This window comes from Contarinia nasturtii, unplaced genomic scaffold (genome assembly GCF_009176525.2).
Source record: "Contarinia nasturtii isolate CC-2019 unplaced genomic scaffold, AAFC_CNas_1.1 Cnas_scaffold_220, whole genome shotgun sequence".
Lineage (NCBI taxonomy): Eukaryota > Metazoa > Arthropoda > Insecta > Diptera > Cecidomyiidae > Contarinia > Contarinia nasturtii.
This window is the reverse complement of record NW_022197577.1, coordinates 2592644-2615606: the sequence shown is the minus strand read 5'-3', so window position 1 is coordinate 2615606 and position 22963 is coordinate 2592644. Positions and strand designations below refer to the sequence as shown.

General features: G+C 34.9%; 2 protein-coding genes across 6 annotated transcripts in view; both read left to right on the top strand.

Annotated features, from left to right (window-relative positions):
• Positions 1–22963, top strand: part of LOC116337194 (nephrin-like) — a 279498-nt gene that overhangs the window by 191995 nt on the left and 64540 nt on the right. For all 5 annotated transcript variants that reach the window (XR_004200788.1, XR_004200789.1, XM_031761577.1 and 2 more), the window contains exons 5-6: positions 8540–8654; positions 19180–19273. Coding sequence is in view for 3 of the 5 variants with exons in the window: in XM_031761577.1 (XP_031617437.1) it covers positions 8540–8654; positions 19180–19273 (209 nt within the window). In the remaining 2 variants the exon portion in view is untranslated. The remainder of the gene's footprint in view (positions 1–8539; positions 8655–19179; positions 19274–22963) is intronic.
• On the top strand, positions 13128–15341 carry LOC116337196 (piggyBac transposable element-derived protein 4-like). Its single transcript, XM_031761581.1, has 3 exons — positions 13128–13693; positions 13761–14521; positions 14592–15341. Exons 1-3 carry the CDS (start codon positions 13191–13193, stop codon positions 15185–15187), a joined length of 1860 nt encoding a protein of 619 aa, XP_031617441.1. The 5' UTR covers positions 13128–13190; the 3' UTR covers positions 15188–15341.

Below are 22963 nucleotides of genomic sequence, written 5' to 3'. Positions count from 1 at the left end.
TCTCCAGACCAATTTCGCTTGATTCTAGTTTTATTGTTTTGACGATTCTGTTCGCTGCATTATTCTGTTATTTTACTGTCTCTGACTCCTTCGCCGCTGCATCGAACTACAGAAAACTTTTGTTTTATAGTTCGTTCCCTGGTTTTGTGCACACTGCATCCAAACACATACACATGTATAGATAGATACGCCACATTCTTACAGTGTTCAGTGCTAGTAACTTTGACTGCGGTACACGCCATACACACACACACTCCACACAAACACATCCAACATCGACAATGAGATTTTATTGTTTGAAATATTATTTGTTGGAAATTTTCATCAAGTTCCATTTTCGAATTGTTCAAAAACAAGCGCGCACACACACAAAGAGAGAGAAACATACATTACTGCAATCAATTCAAAAGATGCTTCTTCGTGTTGCTTGTTACGGAGCACACAATTCTATAAAGATAACTTTTAAAAGAATGTATACTGTAAAGTGGAACGAAAAACAACACACATACACAAAAAAGCGAAACAAAAGAAAGCAAAAAAAAATTAACGAAAATCGAGTCTCTATTTCATCTGGTGACAACATCGTTCACAAACGGGCACGCACCCCCGGTCTCATGCTCTGCATCCTCCGGTACATAGCGAAAGAGTTTATGTTTGTTGTCGAACGCGCGTTCTACTGAAATTAAGGACGACAAAGTACATTTGCAAAAATAGATTTAAAACGACACACAAAACTCATTGTTACATTCGTATTTTGCAATGCAAAATAAACATAAACAAAGTCGCCATAGAACAATCGAATCGTTAGTTCAACATCGCTTGATGGGGGTTATTTTGTGTGGAAGAAAGTGAAAAACTTGCCAGACACACGACAGAGAGAGAGAGAGAGAGATCTTTGTCACGTTGTTATACGCGCGCAACGCAAACTTGTGAGTGCAGAACACCATCGGCGCTGCAAATGAGCGTATATGTTTTGTGCTTCCTTTTTAGGCGTATTTTGCACGTTCCCCAAATTTACATTCGGTACTTTTTAATTAGAATTTTTAATTGCTTTCGATAAATTGTCGCTCAGAGATTCCATTTCACTGATGTGTATGTATATTTGTGTATGATTCCGTACTGTAAAGTTCCATTTACTTTCGATTTATAATCAAAATATTTTTGTACACTTTGAGCATCTCTTTAAAAAAAAAAACCATTTACAAATGAATTTCACACCAAAATACATATGTATGTGTAGTTAGATTACGTGTGAGCACACAGCAGTTGAACTAGGATTGATGACAACTGGCTTTGATAGTGCCAGATCCGTGGCAATCTCATAACACCGTCGGATTTTTGATTTCAGTCACATGGCCAGCATATTAATAAAATGTTTAACTAAAGAAAATAAGAAGGAAACAAATATAGGTCATTAGCGAATAAGCGCACGCAATTAATTAACGTTAGTTTATGTACTTTACACATTCCTGTTGTCTTCATAAAGCCCGAGAAGATTTTATCGCTGGCTTGCGGAAAACACAACAATATAATACGAATAAATCGGCTATAAAACTTAACTTCGAAATTGAATTCTGATTTTCGCATGCTTGCTTGCGACATACAAAGTTTTGTAGCCGCGTATATACAACTTTTAAATGTGCAACGTATTCGAAGATGGAAAAGAGAGAAAGTGGGAACGAACATGATACAGAAAACACAGATGACACACAAGTAATGTCTAAGTAAGTAAGATCCCAAAATAAACCACGATATCAAATAAACGAGCACAGTTTGTGTGTGTGTGTGTGTGCATCACTTCGATAGATCTGGCCAATGTTCCAACAATGCGAAAATATTCATGTTGATAAATCTTTGATGCTTACATTGGAATAAACTTTAATTGAAGGGGTGGTTTGTGCTCTTTTTTTTTCTTTGCAGCTCTCAAAACTGAACGAATGACGTAACACCAACAAATTTCGAATCATGATGCTCTCTTCTCAGCAATTTTGATATCTTCGAATCGACGTTTTACTGCGCAAAATTACGAGAATCACTTCGTTTGATCTTTATTGGAAGCATCATAATGTTTTTGATGACATCCACATGATATTCATCGTTATTATGCATTCGAGAGCTTACCATATCACATTGTTTCAATTGTTGGAAAACTTGATTTCAAGATGCAACCAACACCGAGACAGATGCGAAAGAGGAAAGAATGAATCCATTTCGACTTATGAGATGATGATGGAAATGGGTAAAAAGAAACAACGTTTCGTCCTGTTGACAACATGTTTACTAAAACGAAAGAAGAAAGAAATGAAAAGAGTACTCTGATGAGCTGATGATGATAGCGATTGCATGGAAATTTTGTAATTTCCAACCGGATACACGTTCTTCGATGTAACATTCAGCATTCGATTCTTGTTTTTCGCTTTGGGGATACTCAACAACATATTTTCTGCCGCAAATGCCACATTTCAATTGTTCGTCGGATATGTTCGGCGGATGGAAACATTGGCTGTGGATAATGAACAAGTACAGAAACAAAAGAAAGAAAGAAAAAAAAAACGAAACACATTCAAGACGATTATTTGGAGAATTTATGGTCGAACATTTATTGAATTAAAAATCATTTGAAGAAATTCCAGTGGGGGCACAGCGAATGTACAAAAGGAAACGAATTACAATATAGAGGTCATACAGTTTTTGGATTATATTCATGTGTTCAATTTTTAATTGCCAACTGAACAGACCCGAAAACACATACATGTGCCTTGTAATATTTTTTGGCACAAAATACCATTTTGGACAGATCATTACAAATGATTTTTTTCTTTCTTGAAGAATGCCATAAAGTGAGAGAGGGGGAGAGAGAGAAGGTGTTACATAATTGAACTGTATGTAAAATACGTAGAAATTCTCCATAAGACGATAGATGAGGTGACAAACTAAGACTAAACAAATACTGAATATGTTCATCTCACTTTCAGACAGAGACTGTTTCTCAGAACATTAAATGTTAGTAGGAATGCTCTGAGCTGAAGCAGAGCACAACCTTATTGCGTAGCAAAATATTAAAAGCAAAAAAAATGCTTCTCTGACTCCTTCTCACAATTATTACTCTGAAAAACAGTCTCTGCCTTCAAGTACGACTCATTGAACAAACACAAAATGCACAAAATGACATAATTCTCGAAAGTTGATTGCGACATTTATATCAAATGCACACGCAACGAATTTATTACGTTCAAAATGGATTTCTCTGGTTTGAAAAACAAAGACTTGTTAGCTGGTAAATAGGCAACGCATTTACCTTTGATTCGGCACAATTTTATGATATTCATGTAAATGGGAGCACACACAATAACCTATTCCATCTACATATAGAAGTTGGTGTACGGTGTCCGTGTTTTTAGCTGCTAAGCAAACTGTGATGCTTGTCGACGTAGTATAATCAAAAATTTGAGGTAAATTTAAAGCGTTGGTGATTATGAGCTTTCGACTGACTTTACGGCAAATACTTTAATCCTTTAATAAATAATGATTATGACCCATTCTTACTTGGATCTGATGGTTAAACATTCACTCTCTGGTTACTCAAACTTTGAGCAGGGATTCTAACGGGTTTTTTTTCTTCTTCTCTTTCTGGTGTTGAGACCATTCGAACCCAATTTTGGAATGTGTTTATCGCGTGCGCCTGCAGCACTAACCAAAGCAAATATTTAATCACATTACATAAGCGCGCGTTCACACACACACACATATCAACATACCGTTTTTGCTGTTGGTCACATTAAAATTCGTATGCATGCGTTGCTCATTAAGCACCGCCATAAAGACGAAATTGTTATTTCTTAGTTGATGGCAAAGAGGGTGCCTACTGACCGCACACATTAATAAATGTCATTCCAAAAGTGTTCCAACAACGATTTTCGGTGTCGTTTTTTGTCAACCACATGATTTCTTCGTTCCACGCCATTTATAGTGTTATTTTAAGACTTGCACACAATCGAGTAACATCGACCAATAAGCAATGCCAATCCAATAGATTTGTCGTCTTGAAACATTCCCAAAGTTCATCCAATGGGAATAATCAGATTGGATTTTCATTAAGTTTTCACATAAAACAAATGTTTCTTTGAATCTAGTTTCACTTCGATCGTATTTTGCGGGATTCTTCTTTTTTACTTCCTATTCGATTCGATTTTGCACAGTAATCGAATGTCATTTGCCGCCTTTGAATAGAAATTCCCGTCTGTTCTACTCTGTTTCAAATCTCTGAGCCGCTCTTTTTTTCGTGGTATAAATGGAAAATCGTGTGTTTTCCTACCTCCAAATGAACCGAATGAATTTTGCCATTTGACGAAAAAAAACGCTTTCTTAATAAAACAGAGCAAAAAAAAATAAACAATGTTAAAACAATAGAATGAAAATGGAACAAATGCCGTATCACTCTTATGATAGTGCTTAAAATGTGATGTATATTTGGATGCTAAATAAAACTGAAAGATGTTTCACAAGGAGATGCAGATAGAGAGGAGAGCGAAAGAAGTAATGAAGAGAGAGAGAGAATAAATGCTTGAACGAGCGAATAATATGGGATTATTTGCTTAACCTCAACGTCGACTCGACCGATGCTCGGTCGCCTCGCTACAGATCACATCAGATACAATACGAAAAATATGTATACTTGATTTCAAGTCTTACGAAATATCTCGTATCTTCTTTGGTTTGGATGTTCGCTCGCGTCACAATATATATACACACTTACAACCGGCATTATCTATTTTAATCTATTATTTTGTATAAGGAGAAGAAAAAAAAGTTTTCAGCCATTAAATTCGCCGGGTTTTTTGTTTTGTGTGCGAGCGAAAAGCGAGATGCTCAATATAAATTTGCGGCGTTAAAATACGATTCATGGCTGATGCCATCGCTGATTAAATATGTTCTCTAAATGGTTTGGAAAAGTGGCTGTAGTAGCCATTTGATTGGAGGGAGGAAATCTATTCCTTTCACACTCTCACTATTTATCGTGTCATTGCGTTGCTTCTTGTCTGGATCAATAGCAGTGGTGTGAGTGTGTGTGAGAGAGCTTATTTTGGTTGTTCTCCACTTCGAAGTAGTTTGCAATGTGAACCATATTATTTTGCTTGAAATGTTGACAGTTATTGCGCACATAATCTAAATTTTATTTTTTTATATCACTTTTTAAGTACTTCATCTAGTGTTCGTTTGTATATTCTCTTTCTTTCTTTCTTTCTTTCGGTTTTCTTTTTCTCTCGCTCCCAAAAACTCTTTTCTGCTGAAAATATTGCGAGAGCATTTGCTTGTACAAGCCGTAAAAACAAAAGAAATACGACCAAATCAAGTCAACTCACATACATAGCGCAATACAAGGATTCCATATATGATTGTGACTCTGCTTGCTGTGCTACCAATGCGAATAAATTCGCTTGTTTTAAGTGATGCGAAATGATTGCTATATAATGTGAATGTTCCTGAGTATGGAACATTTTGGAATTTATTGTTTGCTTTTTGTTAATGTTGTTGTTGTTGTTTTCGGAGTTTCGTTCGCATAACGACGACCGAACGTATGGAACACAAATGGTTATCAAATGCATACAGAAAATCCCATCAAGTGAATAGCTAACTTGAAAATTGAAAATCTTTGAATGAAATTTCGACTTAAGTCAATATAATTTTCAAACATTCGAGCAGTTAAACATCGACGACACATGAAGACATGGATGGAACAGTTCATTGTCTCGTTCATCGATGTCATCGCTAAAGTTAACGAGTACGATGACAATTCGTATTCGTACATAAAGAAAAAACATATACAAACGGGTGTGGGGGGGAGAGTGAAACAATAAAAGTTTTCGTTTGGCTTTTATTGTGCATCGTACAACATTGATAAGATGACTTGAGTCGGATGTGAAATGTTTGAGATATCAAAGCAGATTTCACTTGAGCTGTTATGGTTGTAAATCAAAAGAGAAAAAAAAAATCCTTGACGAAAAACTTCAATTTATACACAACGACCGCATAAAAATGAAATACATTCTATTGCACTACACGGGAGGAAGTCGGACAAGTAAAATGCATCGTGCAAGAGTCGTCAATTGGTTCAATGTGAACGGATTTTGGATGCAAACAAAAAAACAACTCACCGAATTACACTTTCATTGAAATATCGATTTTTTCCCGAAAATCTTTGGAATTTTCGGAGAATTTTCTTTTGTTCTTTTATGTGGTACAGAATAAATCGTGGTTGGAAAGCTTAATGAACCATATTATGCTCTTTACTTTGCTCCGGGTTGGTTTTTTTCTTCGATTCCACTTCTACCACATTCCATTACTTTGACGCTCTTCGCTTTTTATTCGGAACGGTACACGAGGTCGCATTAAACGACAATATTCTTTTGAATATTCGTTCGCATTTGCCGAGTGTATGTAAAGTTTTGCATTCGGTAATTAAATTCTATTGCTTTTGCTACTCAATGAGCATGAACGACATGAACCAAAGACTGCTTTGCACAGCAGAAAAAGAAGCAAATATCATAACTTCAAATTCAATGGCATGCTATGCCATTTTCCATAGTAATTATTTTCTAGTGAAAAACGCATTCAAAAGTTTTACCGAACTGTGTCTGTACATGGCGGAGCTTAACAGAAAGAGAATCTCATTTCAAAACAGAAAAATAATAATCGTTTGTTGGCATCAATCAATTAATTAGGGAAAATTAGCATTCGGAGATGAAATGATATTCGTCATAAAAATAGACAGTGAATTGATCTCTCAATGTGATTATAATCTTATTAGTCAAAATCGAACAAATTTACATTTCCACCCAAAAGTTACATAAAAAACTTTTGTGACAAACTTACGCCTAAGTTGTTGATGCGAAGAAAAAAGAACAACAAAACTTGGATCGTTCAACTTTGCTTATTGGTTTCATTTCAATAACAATTTCTTGTTTTTCTCGAGTGGCATAAAGCATTTATGCAAGTCTACAATTCTGTTTTTATTAAATTTCATACCAAGATTCATTTTGTGAATCCATAATCGAGCTCGCTCTCACTCTCTGTCTCATCATCGTCATCACCATCAACCATTACAATTTAGATAAAATGTATGTAAACAAAAGTGGTAGAAGTGTTTTTAATTATCATTTGAATAGTTCAAGTGAAGATATTTATGAGTTAAAAATGGGACAAGTTATGCAATAACTTGCCACAAACTGAAATGCTTCACTAAAGACTACAGTGCTATACAAGAAATGGGCAAAATGCATTGTATTTGAGTTATTGCAATTAAAATCATCTGGCATCGCCATGGAATGTATGGTCAGAGTGAAACAATAAGATGTTACAAAGGCATTTCATTTTCATCGTTATGCAATGGTGCATTGCTTGGGGAAATTTTTGTTTCACTTATGTTATGTATCTCGTTTCGGATCGGCAAGGCCTAGAATTGAAACTTGAATATTTACTCTCTGGAAAATGTTACAGGTAAATTTTTCGGAAAATTTTGTGTCAAAATATTTTTTCAAGAGCATTTTAATGCCCACAGCGCATCAATTTTGCAGGACTACCAAAGGAGCGGTGGATGAGAATGCACGCTAAAGTTTAAGTTTTGAATAATGAACTGATTGTTTGCGTAAGTGCACATAAAAACATTGTCTAAAGCCGTTTTTGAGGGTGATGGCGGCGGCGGAGGAGCGGAATGAGCAGATAAGCGATTGCAATTGCTAATAATGCTAGTTGATTGTGTCTTTTGGTTTACGTTCGTCTGTTCAGCAATTAGGTAATATGTGTGTATATGTAAATGCCTGCGGCAAAAGGAGAGCAACTGTAAATGTGTGTGAGAATGTAAAAGACGAAAAGCCAGGAAAACGGATACAGAGACACGAGAGAGCACATCATGCAGCGTGTGCATGAAAATGGATGTGACATGACACGAATTTTGGCTCATAATTTATGCAAAAGAATCAACTTAAACGAGTTTGGGCTAATTAAGCAAAAAGCTTTTTACTATCATTCCACCAGAGTTTTCGGAGCGTTCGTTTTGCATGCACAAAAGCAGTGCTCGTTTTCTCGATTCCTCTGTTCCGGTTTCATACTTCTTCTCTGTTTTTTTGTGGCGCATATGCGTTTGAGTGGATTGTAAATTTTTTAAGTGAAACGGATAATAATTGCGATAACATTTTTCTGGTTCAGTTTGTTTTTGGAGAAAATCTTGTGCACTTCCCGATTTGACTTTGTTGCCAATTCTATATATGTCACACATTTCCAAAATCTTATGAACTTTCAACAACATTCTCTTCTCAATAGCTGCTTTGGTTGCTTTTTGAATTAAAAAAAAAAACACACAGAAATCAATTATTTAGATGTTGATTTCAATTATTTAGATGATGTTGTGAAAGTTGGATTAAGTTTGTTTATTTATTTTTATATGGTTGTAACGACGGTGTTTTTTTTTATTTATTTTGTTGAACTTAGTTTTCATTACATTCATTTTTCAATCTATTTTCTCGTTCTATTTTTTTTGCAGCTTTGATGTACGTGGACGACCGTTGAACGATGCTCAACATTGGTCAGCACCAGAAACATTTGGGTCACGGGCTCGATTTAATGCAGATGTTGATCCGGCTACATTAGATATTAAGGTAGGTCTTCTTCGTCTTCACATCAGCGCACGAAAATCTTAATGTGAAATTTCAACGTGACGAAAATACTCTCATTCGCGATACTTCCACTCGAATGATGCATTCGATGAATTTTCTTCAGCGTAAAAAAACTGACTATTGAATGCAAATTGAAGCTGTATTTTGAGCGATTTCATCGCAAATGAAATTGAGCCAAGTGCTTACATCTCAACTAAATTGGAAACTACGTGCTTCGAGAAATGGCACTAAAAAGAAGAAGATTTTAATGAAAAAAAGGAGGGTGATAAGTAGAGGGCACTCAGATATTGACGAGCTGTGAAAAAAAAAATGCGTTAGGGAATCAAAAGTTTTGACAAAAAAAAATCGTGCAATGTAGATTGGAAGCAGAAATTACGAAGAAAACTAAATAGAAATAAATGCTGAAGTAGATGTCTGCAATTGATATGTACTTCTGTTTCCTTTTTTTTCTTCAATTCATTTCTCTGGATCCATTTGCACACTCTTTCTCTTAGCAAAGTCTACACTGATGCAAATCGAGTGCTGTAAAACTTATATTGATTTATAAATAACTGAAATAATTATAAACATTTTCAATGTTTTGAGTGAATGGAGGTGAAATGTGTTGCTTTTCATTCAATAAATTAAAATTTTCGTTTTCAATATTCGATCCGATCAATATAATGAAGGGGTTCGATTGCCTTGAGTATATCAAATATCCTTTGAATGAAAAGCGATATTTTCTTTTCTGAATGGATATGCGCTTACATAAAAAATAATAAACAAAGTTACAAGCGCTTCAATATATTTCCACCATGCTCAACTGGAGTTTGCTCTACTATCGATTTACAAGACATTCTAACTATGCGTCTCAATCGTCTCAATTCATTTATTATTTATTCCATTTTTTGTCGTTTTACTAGTATTCATCGGTCATTCGATGATGATAATGATAGTGATCACAGTGTTTTCTAAATTGCAGTCCACTTTGATTTCGAATGGAGAGAAATGAGAATTTCAAATGGAATGTTCATTTTTCGGACTGATATCAACCGATGTTTGAACGGTCGAAAAAACGAACATTGACTACCAAAATATCTCGGTTATGGACATGCATATATGACGTACAGGATGTCATGACAAAGAAACCGACAGCGCTAAATTTCTGTGTAAACAAGCGCAAAAAGTGTTTCGGTGCTTTTGTTTATGGCCCGGATGTTTCACATATTCCGATAAAAGAGCTGTGTATGTATGTTACCATCATGGTTCGGTTTTTGTCATGGTTCAATAAACGAGAATGAATTCAGAGTGTGACATAAAAAACCATTCGCCTATAGGCGATATTCATAGGCACCATTTTTGCCGTTTAGATAAACACAAAACCACATCCTCACACACACAGAGACACCAGCGATCGATTTGCATGCGTCAACTATCGAAACCATTATTAATTTACCTGTTATGGTTTTGCATTGTGAAATATACACTGATCAACCCAAAACATACACACTTTTCGAGTATGTCTGTTATGGAGCTTTGTAATTATACAGTTTGACATTAAGTTATGCGAAAAGTTTTTGCATACACCAATAGCTGAATCTTATTTTATTTGCAACAAGCCATTTTTAATACGAAATTCGTAGTCTAGTCGAGAGTGAATGCGAGAGCTAAACATATGTATGTATTGATTGGAAGTCCATTGAAATTCATGTATGTGACCACCTGGGTCCTAATCTAAGAAATTTACATGTGTTTTCCAAAATTCCATGGACTATTTAATAGAATCAGTCGAGACAGAGTCATGGTGCTGATTTTCATGGCAGGGTGCAAAACCAAACATTAAATTCTGATAAGTCAAAACCGCCGTCATTTTTCGAGTGAAAGAGAAAAAGTTCGTTAGCATAGATAGAATCAGTGCAGCAAACACACACACAAAAAATATGATTGATGAGTTGATGCAAATGTTTGGCTAATGGCTACACATGCATTCCGTTGAGGTAAAACTGATTTAATTGCACGCGTCACTCTCATTTATGTACAACATTTTTTTCTTCTATTCAACCATAAAGCTGTGTTAATGAATTTCAAAATGGCATTGTTTATCCACAAAACATGACTGATATCTTTGCCGCGTTGATAAAACTTCAGAAAATCATAAAAAAAGCTCCATAACATGTTTTAAACACCTTTCTATTATGTATTTTCAGCGAATACACTAAATTTCCTAGATAGCATCTGTTGTGTTGATTTTTTTCGTTGGTAAAACGGAATTCCAGTTCGCTTAAAAATGCACAGCTGGAAACGGGTATCCGTTACGTAAAAGTGAAAGTAAAATTGTGTAACGTTGGCCCCGTTTCACGCGCACCAAATGAAAAAACATTTGTACATTCGAGATATTGGCATGGGTTTTGTGGACATGCTTTTATGAAAATTCCAAATATGTCATTTTCGACACTCAATAATTCCCGAAATCATAACGGTAAAAATTCACGTGACGTGACACCATACATACATTATCACGAACAATAACAGCACATTTGTTGACTTTTTTTTAAATGGTCGATATTAATTTACACATGCCACAATGAATTCGGAACATTTTCATTGCATTTCGTTTTGTGCTACATGCTATGTATGTGTACGCTTGAAAGGAGTAATGTGCATGACGGCATGCTATTTCATACAATTATTTGCTTGCTTTACTTTTCATTACACTTTCTGTCTCTCGCTCTCTACATTTTTAATTAGCAAATTAATTAAATTATTCAAATAGCGCAACAATACAAATTGTATTGTTCGGTTTTTTTGTTTCTTCATTTAAATTCGATTTCCCGTCCAGCGAAGAGAATTAAATGAAGCGCTAGATTTTTCGGTGTGTCATTCATTATTTTAATTTTTGTGTAGTCAGCCAAACTCATCGATAATAATCATCATTTCATCTCTCTTCTTTTGGCGGTTAAAATATTTTGAGTATAAAGTTGTTTCTTAAAGCGGTATTTGCATATTTTTTTTGCATTCTTTCTATGTGGCATGGACAAATGGGAATAATTACAATTTTTAAAAACATGTTTTGCAATGTTGATTTTGCCTGTTTAAAACATAGTAAATGTTGTTTAACAGAAACAAATTAACAACAAGTCGAAAATTTCCGGTTTATTGAACATGCACAAAACACGCAGAGATTAAGAGTGAATGAGAGAGAGAGAGAGAGCGCTTCAAAATTTATTGAAACACATTCCAACTATTTTGCTTCCATAGTGGTGCATTGTCTGTGATTGACGCTTTTCTTTTTTTCCAACAAAATTCAACCTTTTCAACAAGTGCATAGAGAAAACCACCTATTCAATAGATCACACACACACACACACTCACACTCCTCTCTTCGTTTTCTCGTAATCAGTTTCAAACTTGATGAGTTTCGGAAATTTTCATGAAACATTTTCACTTCGTTGATTTGATTTGATTTTCTCCGAAATAATTTTCATCACAAAAATGAATAAAACTTCCTCATATTCAAAATACAATTAAAATCCTTCTGAATTCAAAATGGATGCCTTCGATCTTCGTTTATATGAAATTCCAAGCTAGTTGGCACCGGATTTCTGAAAAAGGTTTTTTCTTTTCCTACAGCATATAGGACGTTGTAGCTTCCATAGATGTATTAGCCACTTTACCGTATTTACCAACTCTCGAATTGATTTAAAATGTTAAAGTTTTTCAATTTGTTTTAAACCACAAATATTCGCCAAGCACACTAATGAACAACCGATAGCCTTTATGCCTTGACAATCTGTTCATTGTGGCTAATAGTGTATGTTGGGCATTTTGTTGTGTGTGTGTGTTGAGATCTTCAACCAGTATACCGCACAGTTTGAACTTTTGTACAAAAGTCAAAAGGTCATCAATTTAGACATATTCTCTGGATAAACAATTTTACCGGTCAAAGCATATGGTTCAAATAATGTTACGAAAACTAATGGATTCATAGCTATATAACATCGAATATAGGATGCATCTCGAAGAAAATACAAATCATTTGCATTTTTCGTTGAATTTTGCGCAAATACACTTTATTTTTCTCCGATATTTTAAATTTAAATCCAGTTTCTATATATATAGAAATTTGTTCACGAAATATGTTAATTTCAATACGCCCAAATGTGGATGAAATTGTGAAACTATGTGATTTAATTTTAACCTTTATATGCTCCTGGTGTAGAAAACTACGCATATCATTTTTATTTTTTATTTTTTTTCGAAAAATTCTAAACCAATTTTTATGAAACTTCTTGACTTTAATTTTTGCTTTATTTTAAACATAAAAAAATGTTACCCGATGTCAAAAGTATTTTTCGCATCGGAATATTAAAAAAATTACATAGACTACCTTCAGTGAGTAGATTTCTACTCATATGGGATTTCAACGTATTTGACGGAAAAAACGTCATTCAGTCAACCTTTTTTTTGCAAGTTTAGTGAGTGTGTGCAATGTTGTGTATTGTTATGAAATTTTCTGAAGAATAATTTCAAAAATATAACATGGCTAGACCAAAATATCTTACACAAGAGGAGTTGGAAACACTATTGAATGAGACTGACGACGAAGATGCCGACATTAGCGATGACGAATGTGAATTACAAGAAGACAGTTTGATTGAAACAAGTGATTCTGATGTTGAAGAACCGGACGATATCGAAATTGATGGCTCAGCAGACGATATTGAAATTGATGAAAATGCTGATCCAACGTTTATTTCAAAAGATGGCATAGTTTGGAACTCTGAACCAGTGACAGATCGAAGTGGAAGATTGCGTAAAGAAAACGTTATCACACTTCGTCCGGGACTAACAAGATTTGCAAAAAACCGTGTTGATTCTATCAAAGATGCATTTCTCCTTTTCTTTCCATCACCAGTTGAAAACATTATTTTGAAGAATTCGAATGCGTATGCAAAGGCGACGTATGGCGAAAATGCCATTGAAATCGATTCAAACTTATTACATGCGTATATCGCTGTACTAATCTTGGCCGGTGTATACAGGTGTGTTGTTGGATTTTTCTTTCATTTTTTGAGATGATTTTTATGTTTGGGTTTTTATTTTACCTAGATCAAAAAATGAAAATTTGGTTGATTTATTTGACGGTGAATATGGCCGTCCAATTTTCAGAGCGATCATGTCAAAGAAAACATTCCAATACATGAGCCGAGTTATGCGTTTCGATGATGTCATGAACAGACGACAACAAAAATCCACCGACAAGTTTGCACCAATTCGTGATTTATTCGATAAGTGGTCGGAACTTTTACCTGATTTCTACAATCCATCTGAATGTGTCACTGTAGACGAGCAACTTCTTGGTTTTCGTGGCCGATGTAAGTTCCGGCAATACATGCCATCCAAACCAGAAAAATATGGCATAAAATTTTGGCAATTAGTTTGTTCTAAAACATGTTATGTATGGAAAATACAGCCATATTTGGGAAAAGCCGTTGGTGTTGATTCGGCTGAAAAAGGACAAGGTGCACGCGTAGTATTGGATCTTATTGGCGGACTGAAAGGTCACAACGTAACAATGGATAACTTTTTCTCATCTTATGAACTTGGGCAGAAATTGCTATCAAAAGGTCTCACAATGGTTGGTACGATGCGAAAAAATAAAAGAAGCATTCCACCAAAGCTCCTTGAATGTAAAAAAGTTCCTTTGTACCAGTCAACTTTTGCATTCACGAAAGACACAACACTCGTTTCATATGTCGGACGAAAAAACAAGTGCACGATTTTGCAAAGCACAATGCATAGTTCAAATGATGTAGGATCCGGCGACAAAAAATTGCCCGAAATTATAGAATACTACAACAAAACTAAAGGTTTGTCAAATGCTACTTTTTGATGGTAATTTGATATTTTTTCACATGATCTTTGATTTCTTTTCTTTAGGTGGTGTGGATACGGTTGACAAGATGCTTTCGTGTTACAGCTGTAAGCGCAAAACAAATCGTTGGCCTATGGTCGTGTTTTCGAATATAATCGATATTTCAGCCTTGAACGCATTTGTCATTTTCAAAGAAGTGTCACCGAATTGGCAAACAACACAGAAAACTACATTACGACGCAATTTTCTACGGGAACTTGGATATTCTCTTGCGCAGCCATACATGGATATGAGAAAAGGTGTGCCACGATCTGAATCATCAGCATCGCTTCTTTCAGCGAGCCGAGAATCCCTACAATGGCGTGAAAGTTCACCAGCTATTCAGTCTTCGTCTTCCTCCATTTCTCGTGAGTCTTCGATGTCACGTGAAGGTTCACCAACTTTGCTACCATCTACATCATTCGAAATTCCTCGTAAAAGAGCAAAAAGTGTTCCATCGGTGTCGAAAGGCAGATCAAGATGTCACATGTGCTATACTGAGAAATCCGCCAATAGAAATAATATGCATGAAACTATCTGTTGTTTTTGTACTAAAGGTGTTTGCAAAAGCACCCATAATCGAAATGTGTGCGTGAAATGTATTGTAGAACGCCTACTTTAAAAACAAATCACTTTTAATGTAATGATTTTTGAAAAAAATCAAGTAAAATCAAAAATATCTTCAAAAAATCTGTCAAAATATGTGTTTTCCATACAAATTCCATATGCGTAGAAATCCACGCACAAGGGTAAAATTTGTAATTTTTTTTGAAGGGCATATGAAGGTTAATAACAAAGACTGAACGGCAACCCCATTCCCCCTCATTCACGCTTCGGAAAACATGTCAAAAATGTCGAAAAGCCGAAAAATAGTTTTGCACCTTTTAAAATCATCATCCGGAAGCATATTAAAACTATGTCAGTTTTCAAAGTTGTCGAGTGTTATGACGAGACCAAGAAAAGCACTCAAAACCCGAATTGATTAAATGCAAATTAATGCTGCAATGTAAAACTTTCTCCGTGATTCGTATTCAAATGTAGAATTTTGACAACAGACTCTGCAATGCACTGAACACAAAATGTTCATTACTTAAACTACGGGGCATATACATTGTCATTTGGTTATGTTTGCCATTCCAAATTACAAGCAAATATCATTCAAAATAACATCCGCAACGATGTAAAATGACGTCGTCGAATCAGACTCAATTCGATTTTGAAATAATATTTTGCACAGGCTCGGCCCGAATTCAGAAATTTGATCCGATTTTATAATACGGGATGATGGGCGACAATTCAGTTCGTAATGGTTCTATCTCCACAATTAATAGATTTTCGGTTTGGTATTTGCCTAAAGCGTTTTATTCGGAACAAGATTTGTTTTAAATTATTATTTTTGATCATTTTCATCTATATAAAATTGAAATATTAAATATGCATACAAACAAACAAGCTCGCGTTCAAATGAGTACATATACCACTCATTCCGATTTTGCTGTAGGATTTCCACATCGATTAATAAATTTTTCAATTAACTTCCGTAGATTGTGTGCAATTAAAAAAAAAACCATCGATTTAATCTTTTCGATTGAGTAAATAATTAACCCACGAATTTTTTTCATTGATAAATCACCTAAACGAACATTTTTGACTTGAATTATGGTTATTTTTATCGATGTAAAAAACGCCCAATATGGATCCAGTGTGTATGAAACAAGCTGAATTTAAATCGTTTCTCATTCCAGCTGATTTCAATATGCGGTTTAGACGGGCGACTTAACATAGCACATGATGACATATGGACAATGCATAATTTTCCATGTTTTTCTTTCATAGCCGCTGTATAATTGCGAGCGTTATCAAGAAAATGTGGGGAAAATGTTGTGAATGAGAGCGAAAAAAACACACATAATATAAATGCTAATGTAAAGAAGTTAAGTGAGAACAGTGAAAACGGAATGAAAAAAAAGCGCACAAAGATTTAATGAAATGAGGAATTAATGTACCATTTTTGCGTTGTGTAAAGCAAAATAATGCGTGGCACCAACGCTCATTCTCTTCTCTCTCTTTCCTATTCGTTTCTATCAATTTCACCAGGAAAACAAAACATTCGGACGATGCGAACACGAATCGTATTTTTTTTTTCGCATTTTTTTTCCGTGTTGAATGTTTAATTAGAAAATCATCGGTCTTGTCGTGGTGTTGAATTGTTTACGAAGGTATGGAAAGTCGGATGGTCCCGAATGGCTGCTATTTTGGGTGATTCATGCTCTTTTTTTGTGTGTCGTGCATGTGGATTGTTGTTAGTTGAATTGTTGTAACAAAAAAAGCCCGAAGAGAAAAAAAATCGTAACTCTAGAAAAATGCTTTCATTCTCTGATCTACATTTCGGGTGCATAAACTTCACCAAAAGCATTTTTTCCACAGATTTTTTTCACATTTTGATTCCACATCGACGCGACTGAGGTACGCGGTACGCTGCTCATGGTAGATGTGAAAATAATTACATGGTTTTTCGTTTTTCTTCTTCTTCGTGTACATAATTATTATGTATGTGTGTGTGTGTGTGTGGGACTTTTTTTCGTCTTCTCTCTGACACATTGCACATTGGGTAGTGATGGCAGAGTTTTTGTAGCGTGTGCAGATTATAGTTGTTGAACATTTAATTTGGATTCCATTATATATGGACTGTTGGTGGGAAGGAACGAGAGCAAGAGAAAGAGGAAGAAATGGAGAGAGAAAAAATGAACACAACGAGAGAACGGCGTAAAATAGAAAGGAAACAAAATCCATAAAATAGTTTTCGTCGCTTCGTGTGTTTTTCTTTGGCAGAGAACTTCTGTCGTTGTCGCTGCCCTTTTTTTTAAATTGTTTTTTCGACGTGTTTTTTTCGGTTAGCGTTTATATTTTTCAACATTTTTGTTTCAGTTTCCGATTGCTTGCTCTTTATTACGGACTTTGGTTGCTTAAAATACATTTTCGATTTGAATTTGTTGGTGTTTTGCATGAATAAAATTTAATATTCACTTTTTTTGTGCGAAATAAAATATTTTGAAAAACATTGAATTTGAAGAGTTGATGAAACTACAAGAAAAAGATGGAGGGAGGCAAAGAAAAGAAGCGGATAGAAACAGTATAAAAAAATTGTAAGTTAGAGAAAGCGAAAAAAAGCGCGTCAAATGAATGAAGGATAAAACATCACCACTTTTCGAAACATTGTCAAGAAATGTGTTTTGAAGCATTATTAAAATTCGAAAGCTTTTGGCGATAAGAACAGTTTTGGTTACTGTATCGCGCAACGTAAATGTACTAAACATGAGGAATTGTCGGTTTTTTCATGTTTATTTCACATGCCAGTGATTTGGATATATATATTCGGCTTTCGAGTGTTGGTGTTGCAAGTGTGAGCATGGCCATGGTCGTGCTTTATGATTAGTTTTATTCCAACACTCACTGAATGCAACTAACATGTTTCTTTCATTTTCGTCTTTTCCGTTTTGACTTTCTTCAGTTTCGCATGCCATATTCCATTTAGTCGATGTCATCGTCGTCTCTTTTTCACACACTCACACCCTTCATATATTTATTTTATTGCATTTTAGAGAGTTTTCGTGCTTTTAATATTCAGCAAATGTCATCGTTGTCGCTTTTGGTTATGCTTTTGACATAGTTTCTTGGTCCTCTTCGGTTGCAAGTGCTCTCTTACATTTGGTGCTCGTTATTAAATTTCTTTGTAAGAATAAGAGCGCTTGTGCGCAAGTATTTGTTGCAAAAGTTTTGTCGACACTGTCCAGTTTAAACAATATATCTCTATATCTATATTGTGCTAAACTTTGACCATTGCTTGATCCATTTAACATATTAATATGCACTTCTCTGGCATTTATTTTATTCGCAATTGCGTTGAGATGCTGCACAATGTTCAGTCAGGAGTATTAGTCCAGTTAAATCAACATTTGCAGTCAACTCTTAATATAAGACTTTTTGTGTACCTTTTCACCCTTTTTTCCCCACCGAAAATGCAAGAAATGAACGAAAATGTAAGAAATGTACACAATAACGGTAGAATTTCCAGTTGCCAGACATACAATGCCTCATCGTCAACACATTCATCATGTAAAAAACGTGGAAAACAGCGAGTGAGCGAGTGAGAGAAAGTGAGACGGGGCAAAAAGCACACCGACTCTCAAGCTGAATCTAAGTTGTTTTTTTTTCTTTCGTTATTTCCCGTCGAAACAAAATAAAAGTGAGATTTGTTTGAAAGTTATTCCATGTTCTTTTGCTACTTAAGACATCCGAGACAATAACTGCACTAAGTGCGAAAAGGAATAAAATTTTTGTGAAAAAAAATAGAAATAAATAGTGAAAGAAAGCAAAAATCACAATTGAAGCTGACTGTTAAGCATCAATTTTGAAAGTTTATTTTCTGTGTATCTGTCCCGTTTCATTCCCGCTTGTGAGAAATGCATACAAATATAGATTGTAGCTATGCAAATGATGACAAACTAAACTCTTAAATGAGAGATATTTATATTTTCAATGTAGTACCGACTGAAATATACTGATATAAAGTATTTACGAATCTCAAATCTGTTTCTTTTTCTTCCATTTCAGAATATTAAACGTCACGATCAAGGCATTTATCGATGTCGTGTGGATTTCCGAACCAGCCAGACACAGAGTTTCCGCTACAATTTAACCATTATAAGTGAGTACATTCAAAATGGATTACGTTAGGTCAAATGTGTATATTGGTGCAAGTGCTTACTGGGAGAAAGTGAGCGGCAACAACAACGACACCGAAAAATTAATTCATCACCAATCGGATTTTGTTTTTGATGAGTTTCACAAACAAGGGTAGATTCTTGGGGCCACTTAAAACAATTTCATGTCAGTTTGAGATTATGAAATCGCTTGGAGGCAAGCAAAATCATCAATAATTTCCGCTTTTCTCGCTCAGATCAATTTCCGGCGTCATCGTGTGTGTTAACTTTGTTAAACACGAAGTAGAAGAGAAATAAAAGAGACAAGCAAAAAGTGGATAAAAAAACAATAAAAACAATATTTATTAGATTATAAGCTATTTTGAGAGAGGTCAAGTACTAAAAAGCTCAGAAGGCTTCAGCGAAAATCAATCAATTTCCTATTTCCTTTGAAGAAATATAAAAAATGAAGTGGAAATCTATTGACGTAGTCGATAAAGTCGATTCGATATTAATTTTATTCAATAAGAGTACGTAACCGATACTAAATCGTTCAAAGTGTTTGCGGTCAATTATTCAATATATTTTGGTAGAACTGTTTCAATAAAAGCCAAAATATGTTGAAAATTCAATTGAATACTATGCCTTGATACAAACGCACACAAACACATAGACAAACAATATACATATACATGATTCGATTAAATGAGAAGAAAATGACCGAGCACAGGCCAAAGTTAATAATAGCCATTTTGACTTTTCGTATTGACATTTGAAGCACTTCCGGCATTCTTATACGGAATAGACACTCGCATATATGAAATGCGTGGGACCAAAAATTAATTTTCCGTAAATATCATAGTTTTAATCTTCTTAAGTCCCAACTGACGAAGCAACCGTTCATATGAAACAGCACACAATCTCCATTCTATCTCTTACACTTGTTAGTTTCATGTTCTTCAAATTGTGAGTGAAACGGTTTCTGTTTCTTTCGAAAATCTTCAACATTTTCTTCCGCGTGCTTAGGCTACTTTAACTAATACGTGTGGTGCCACTGGTTTAAGATGTTGCTGCTGATGTTGTTGTGCTGGTGCTGGTGGTGCTGCTTTTGTTGATGTCGTTGTTTAGAAATGCTTATTTCATTTTTTATCTTCGTTGCATTGAAAGACAACACAACAAACTCTGTTGTGCTGTGTGAATGGCACATCGATTAACATTCTATGCCAAAAATTGTGCAAAATGAACGAAAAGTTCTTTAAGCAGTGACATAAAGCAACGAATCATGATTGAGTACTTATATATAGAAGCGTGCACACTCTTTCGTAAAACGCCAAAAGACAAATTTTGGAACGTGTAATGAATAGTTGGTATTATTTCGCCTGTCTTCCCAAACACAACAACACCATTTTTGATTTGTGGTAGCATGCATAGTGGCAACGCTCTGCACTGACTCAACTGTCTTCTCAATATGCATACTTCATCGTATCGTTTCATTTGCGGAAAGGGGGGGGGGGGCGAACAACAAGGAAACGCGTGTGAATGGAACTTATGATACGCTTTATTACGTACGATAAATTTTCTTTTGCCATTTGTCTTTCTTGGTATATAAGTGATTTAATTTAACAAGAAATATTGCTATTAAAACTGCTGCAACACTTGAGCGCTTGGTCTTGAGAGTGTTGAGCAAATATGTGCGCTCGATCGTCGGTTCAGTTGTTGGAATTCAGTGCGTGTGTGTGTGTGTGTGGCCTGAATATCCGAGTCAATTACACATTGTGCATTCAGCATCCGCACTTTGTAACATCAGCATTGCATGTCTGAAATTTTGCTTAAATCAAATTCAAATGACATTTGAATACATTTGTGTCGAGTGGAAAGGGGTGAGAGCACACACGAATAGCATTGCATTCAACTAATATAATTCAGTTTCTAAAATTTATGTCAATATTTGCACTCTCTTGCATTCTATTATTATTCGATTTCAATAGAGAGAGAGGGAGCCCTGAATAATAATAATATTGAATAGTTTCATTCACACTTGAAAATATATAGACAAAAATAGTGTAATTGCTCGATACTTTGCATGGTAAATGGGCATAAACCGGAACAATAAAGGTGTTTCATTATACAGCAAAGGTGAAAATTAATTTTGTTTTCAATGATTTGAAGGTGGGGTAATGATGACAAAATAAACAACTTTGAATTTTGTTTTTGCTTCTAAAACATGTAATCGTGTTTTTGACGAGCGACCTTCTTTGATGCTTCAACAGAAAATAAAGTTTTTCGTTTTTGTTTCAACTATTATAACCATTGTTATTTCTGTATGCATACAGCAGCATTCTGGAAAGACTTTTCCATTGTATATCAACCTGAATAATGTTTTTGAGTTTTAAAATAACTTTTGTCTTTATCAAAATGATTTTCATCCAACACAAAATATGATGTGAAACAATTTAGTGGAAAACAGCTTCCTCTGTGCCTTCCTCTGTATGGTAAATCACTGAAATCAATGCATTTTAGCATAATCTCAATTATCAAAACTATAATTGCAATCCCATTGTTGTGCACAGCTTTTTCATTCTTTTTATTTTCAAATGTGACGTTGCAGCTGATGCTGGTCATGTCAACCAGAAAATGTTGCATGTTTGTATTGTGTTTGACAGCCAGGACATTTTAACGAAAAATGAACCAGACCAATAGACCAAAGAGAATTGTTAGAAAACTTACGGTAGAAACATATCAAATTTTAAAATAATCATCAGCATTTTGGAAAAAGAGAGAAATATAGGGGCTATCATAATCTCTTTTGAAAGGAATTTTGATTTTTTTTCGGATAATTTTTGATTTAATTGATACCTATATGTAGATCTTCTTACATTTGCTTCAATAATGCGCATAACGTCATGATTTTTGCGATAAGTCGCTAACTAGTTTTACTATATCTACGGTCATCAGAAGATTTTCAACGTATTAAATCTGCCCGTGTAAAACATTCTTCAAACTATGGAAAATACCGGACATGCCGAACGATTTTTCGTCACAGGTGGGCAGAAGAAGGGTCCATGTTTGAGGTCTTCAAAATGCAAAAATTGGGTTTTGTTGGTTAAAAACTAACAAAAAAGCACCCCAATTGCCATGAAAGGGTACCGTAATTAGCTTAGTATCTGATAGTATTAGATCCCGAAAATTCTCAATTAAAAGTTCGAGAAATGTGAAACTTCCGAAATGCCGCCCAAAAATCATATTTGAAAATAATTGAGCAGTTCGGTTGCTTGGACACACACCAAACGAACAATCCTTTTCCACGTGACAATTTTTAGGTTTGGTAAATGATGTGAACGTATTTGGGCAACTCAATTTACCATTCGAATAGATGGACAATCGAAATTATGTGTTTATTTGACTTTGGATTTATTTCATAGGCGTAATTTGGGTAAATGGTGTTTGCTCTTATTATAATTGATATTTACATACAATCGGTCTAATCGTTTGGCTTACCTCAATGCAAGCAAGTGGCATTATCAAACGGTAGTAATCGAATAGTACACATAATCATTCATTTGGTTCACCACTTTAATTTTGTTCGACTATCAATATTTATATATGTGGCTGGCACGGGCTGGCACAGCAACTCTTTTCCAAAGAGATCTAATTAAATTACGCTCTAATTAGCGATTCAATTAGTCAGTCCGTGT

Excerpts from the sequence above, each read along its gene's own strand:
- LOC116337196 (XM_031761581.1), top strand. The coding sequence starts at position 13,191 with ATGGCTAGACCAAAATATCTTACACAAGAGGAGTTGGAAACACTATTG. Across the intron at positions 13,694-13,760 it reads ATCTTGGCCGGTGTATACAG|ATCAAAAAATGAAAATTTGG; the intron begins GTGTGTTGTTGG and ends TATTTTACCTAG. Across the intron at positions 14,522-14,591 it reads ATACTACAACAAAACTAAAG|GTGGTGTGGATACGGTTGAC; the intron begins GTTTGTCAAATG and ends TCTTTTCTTTAG.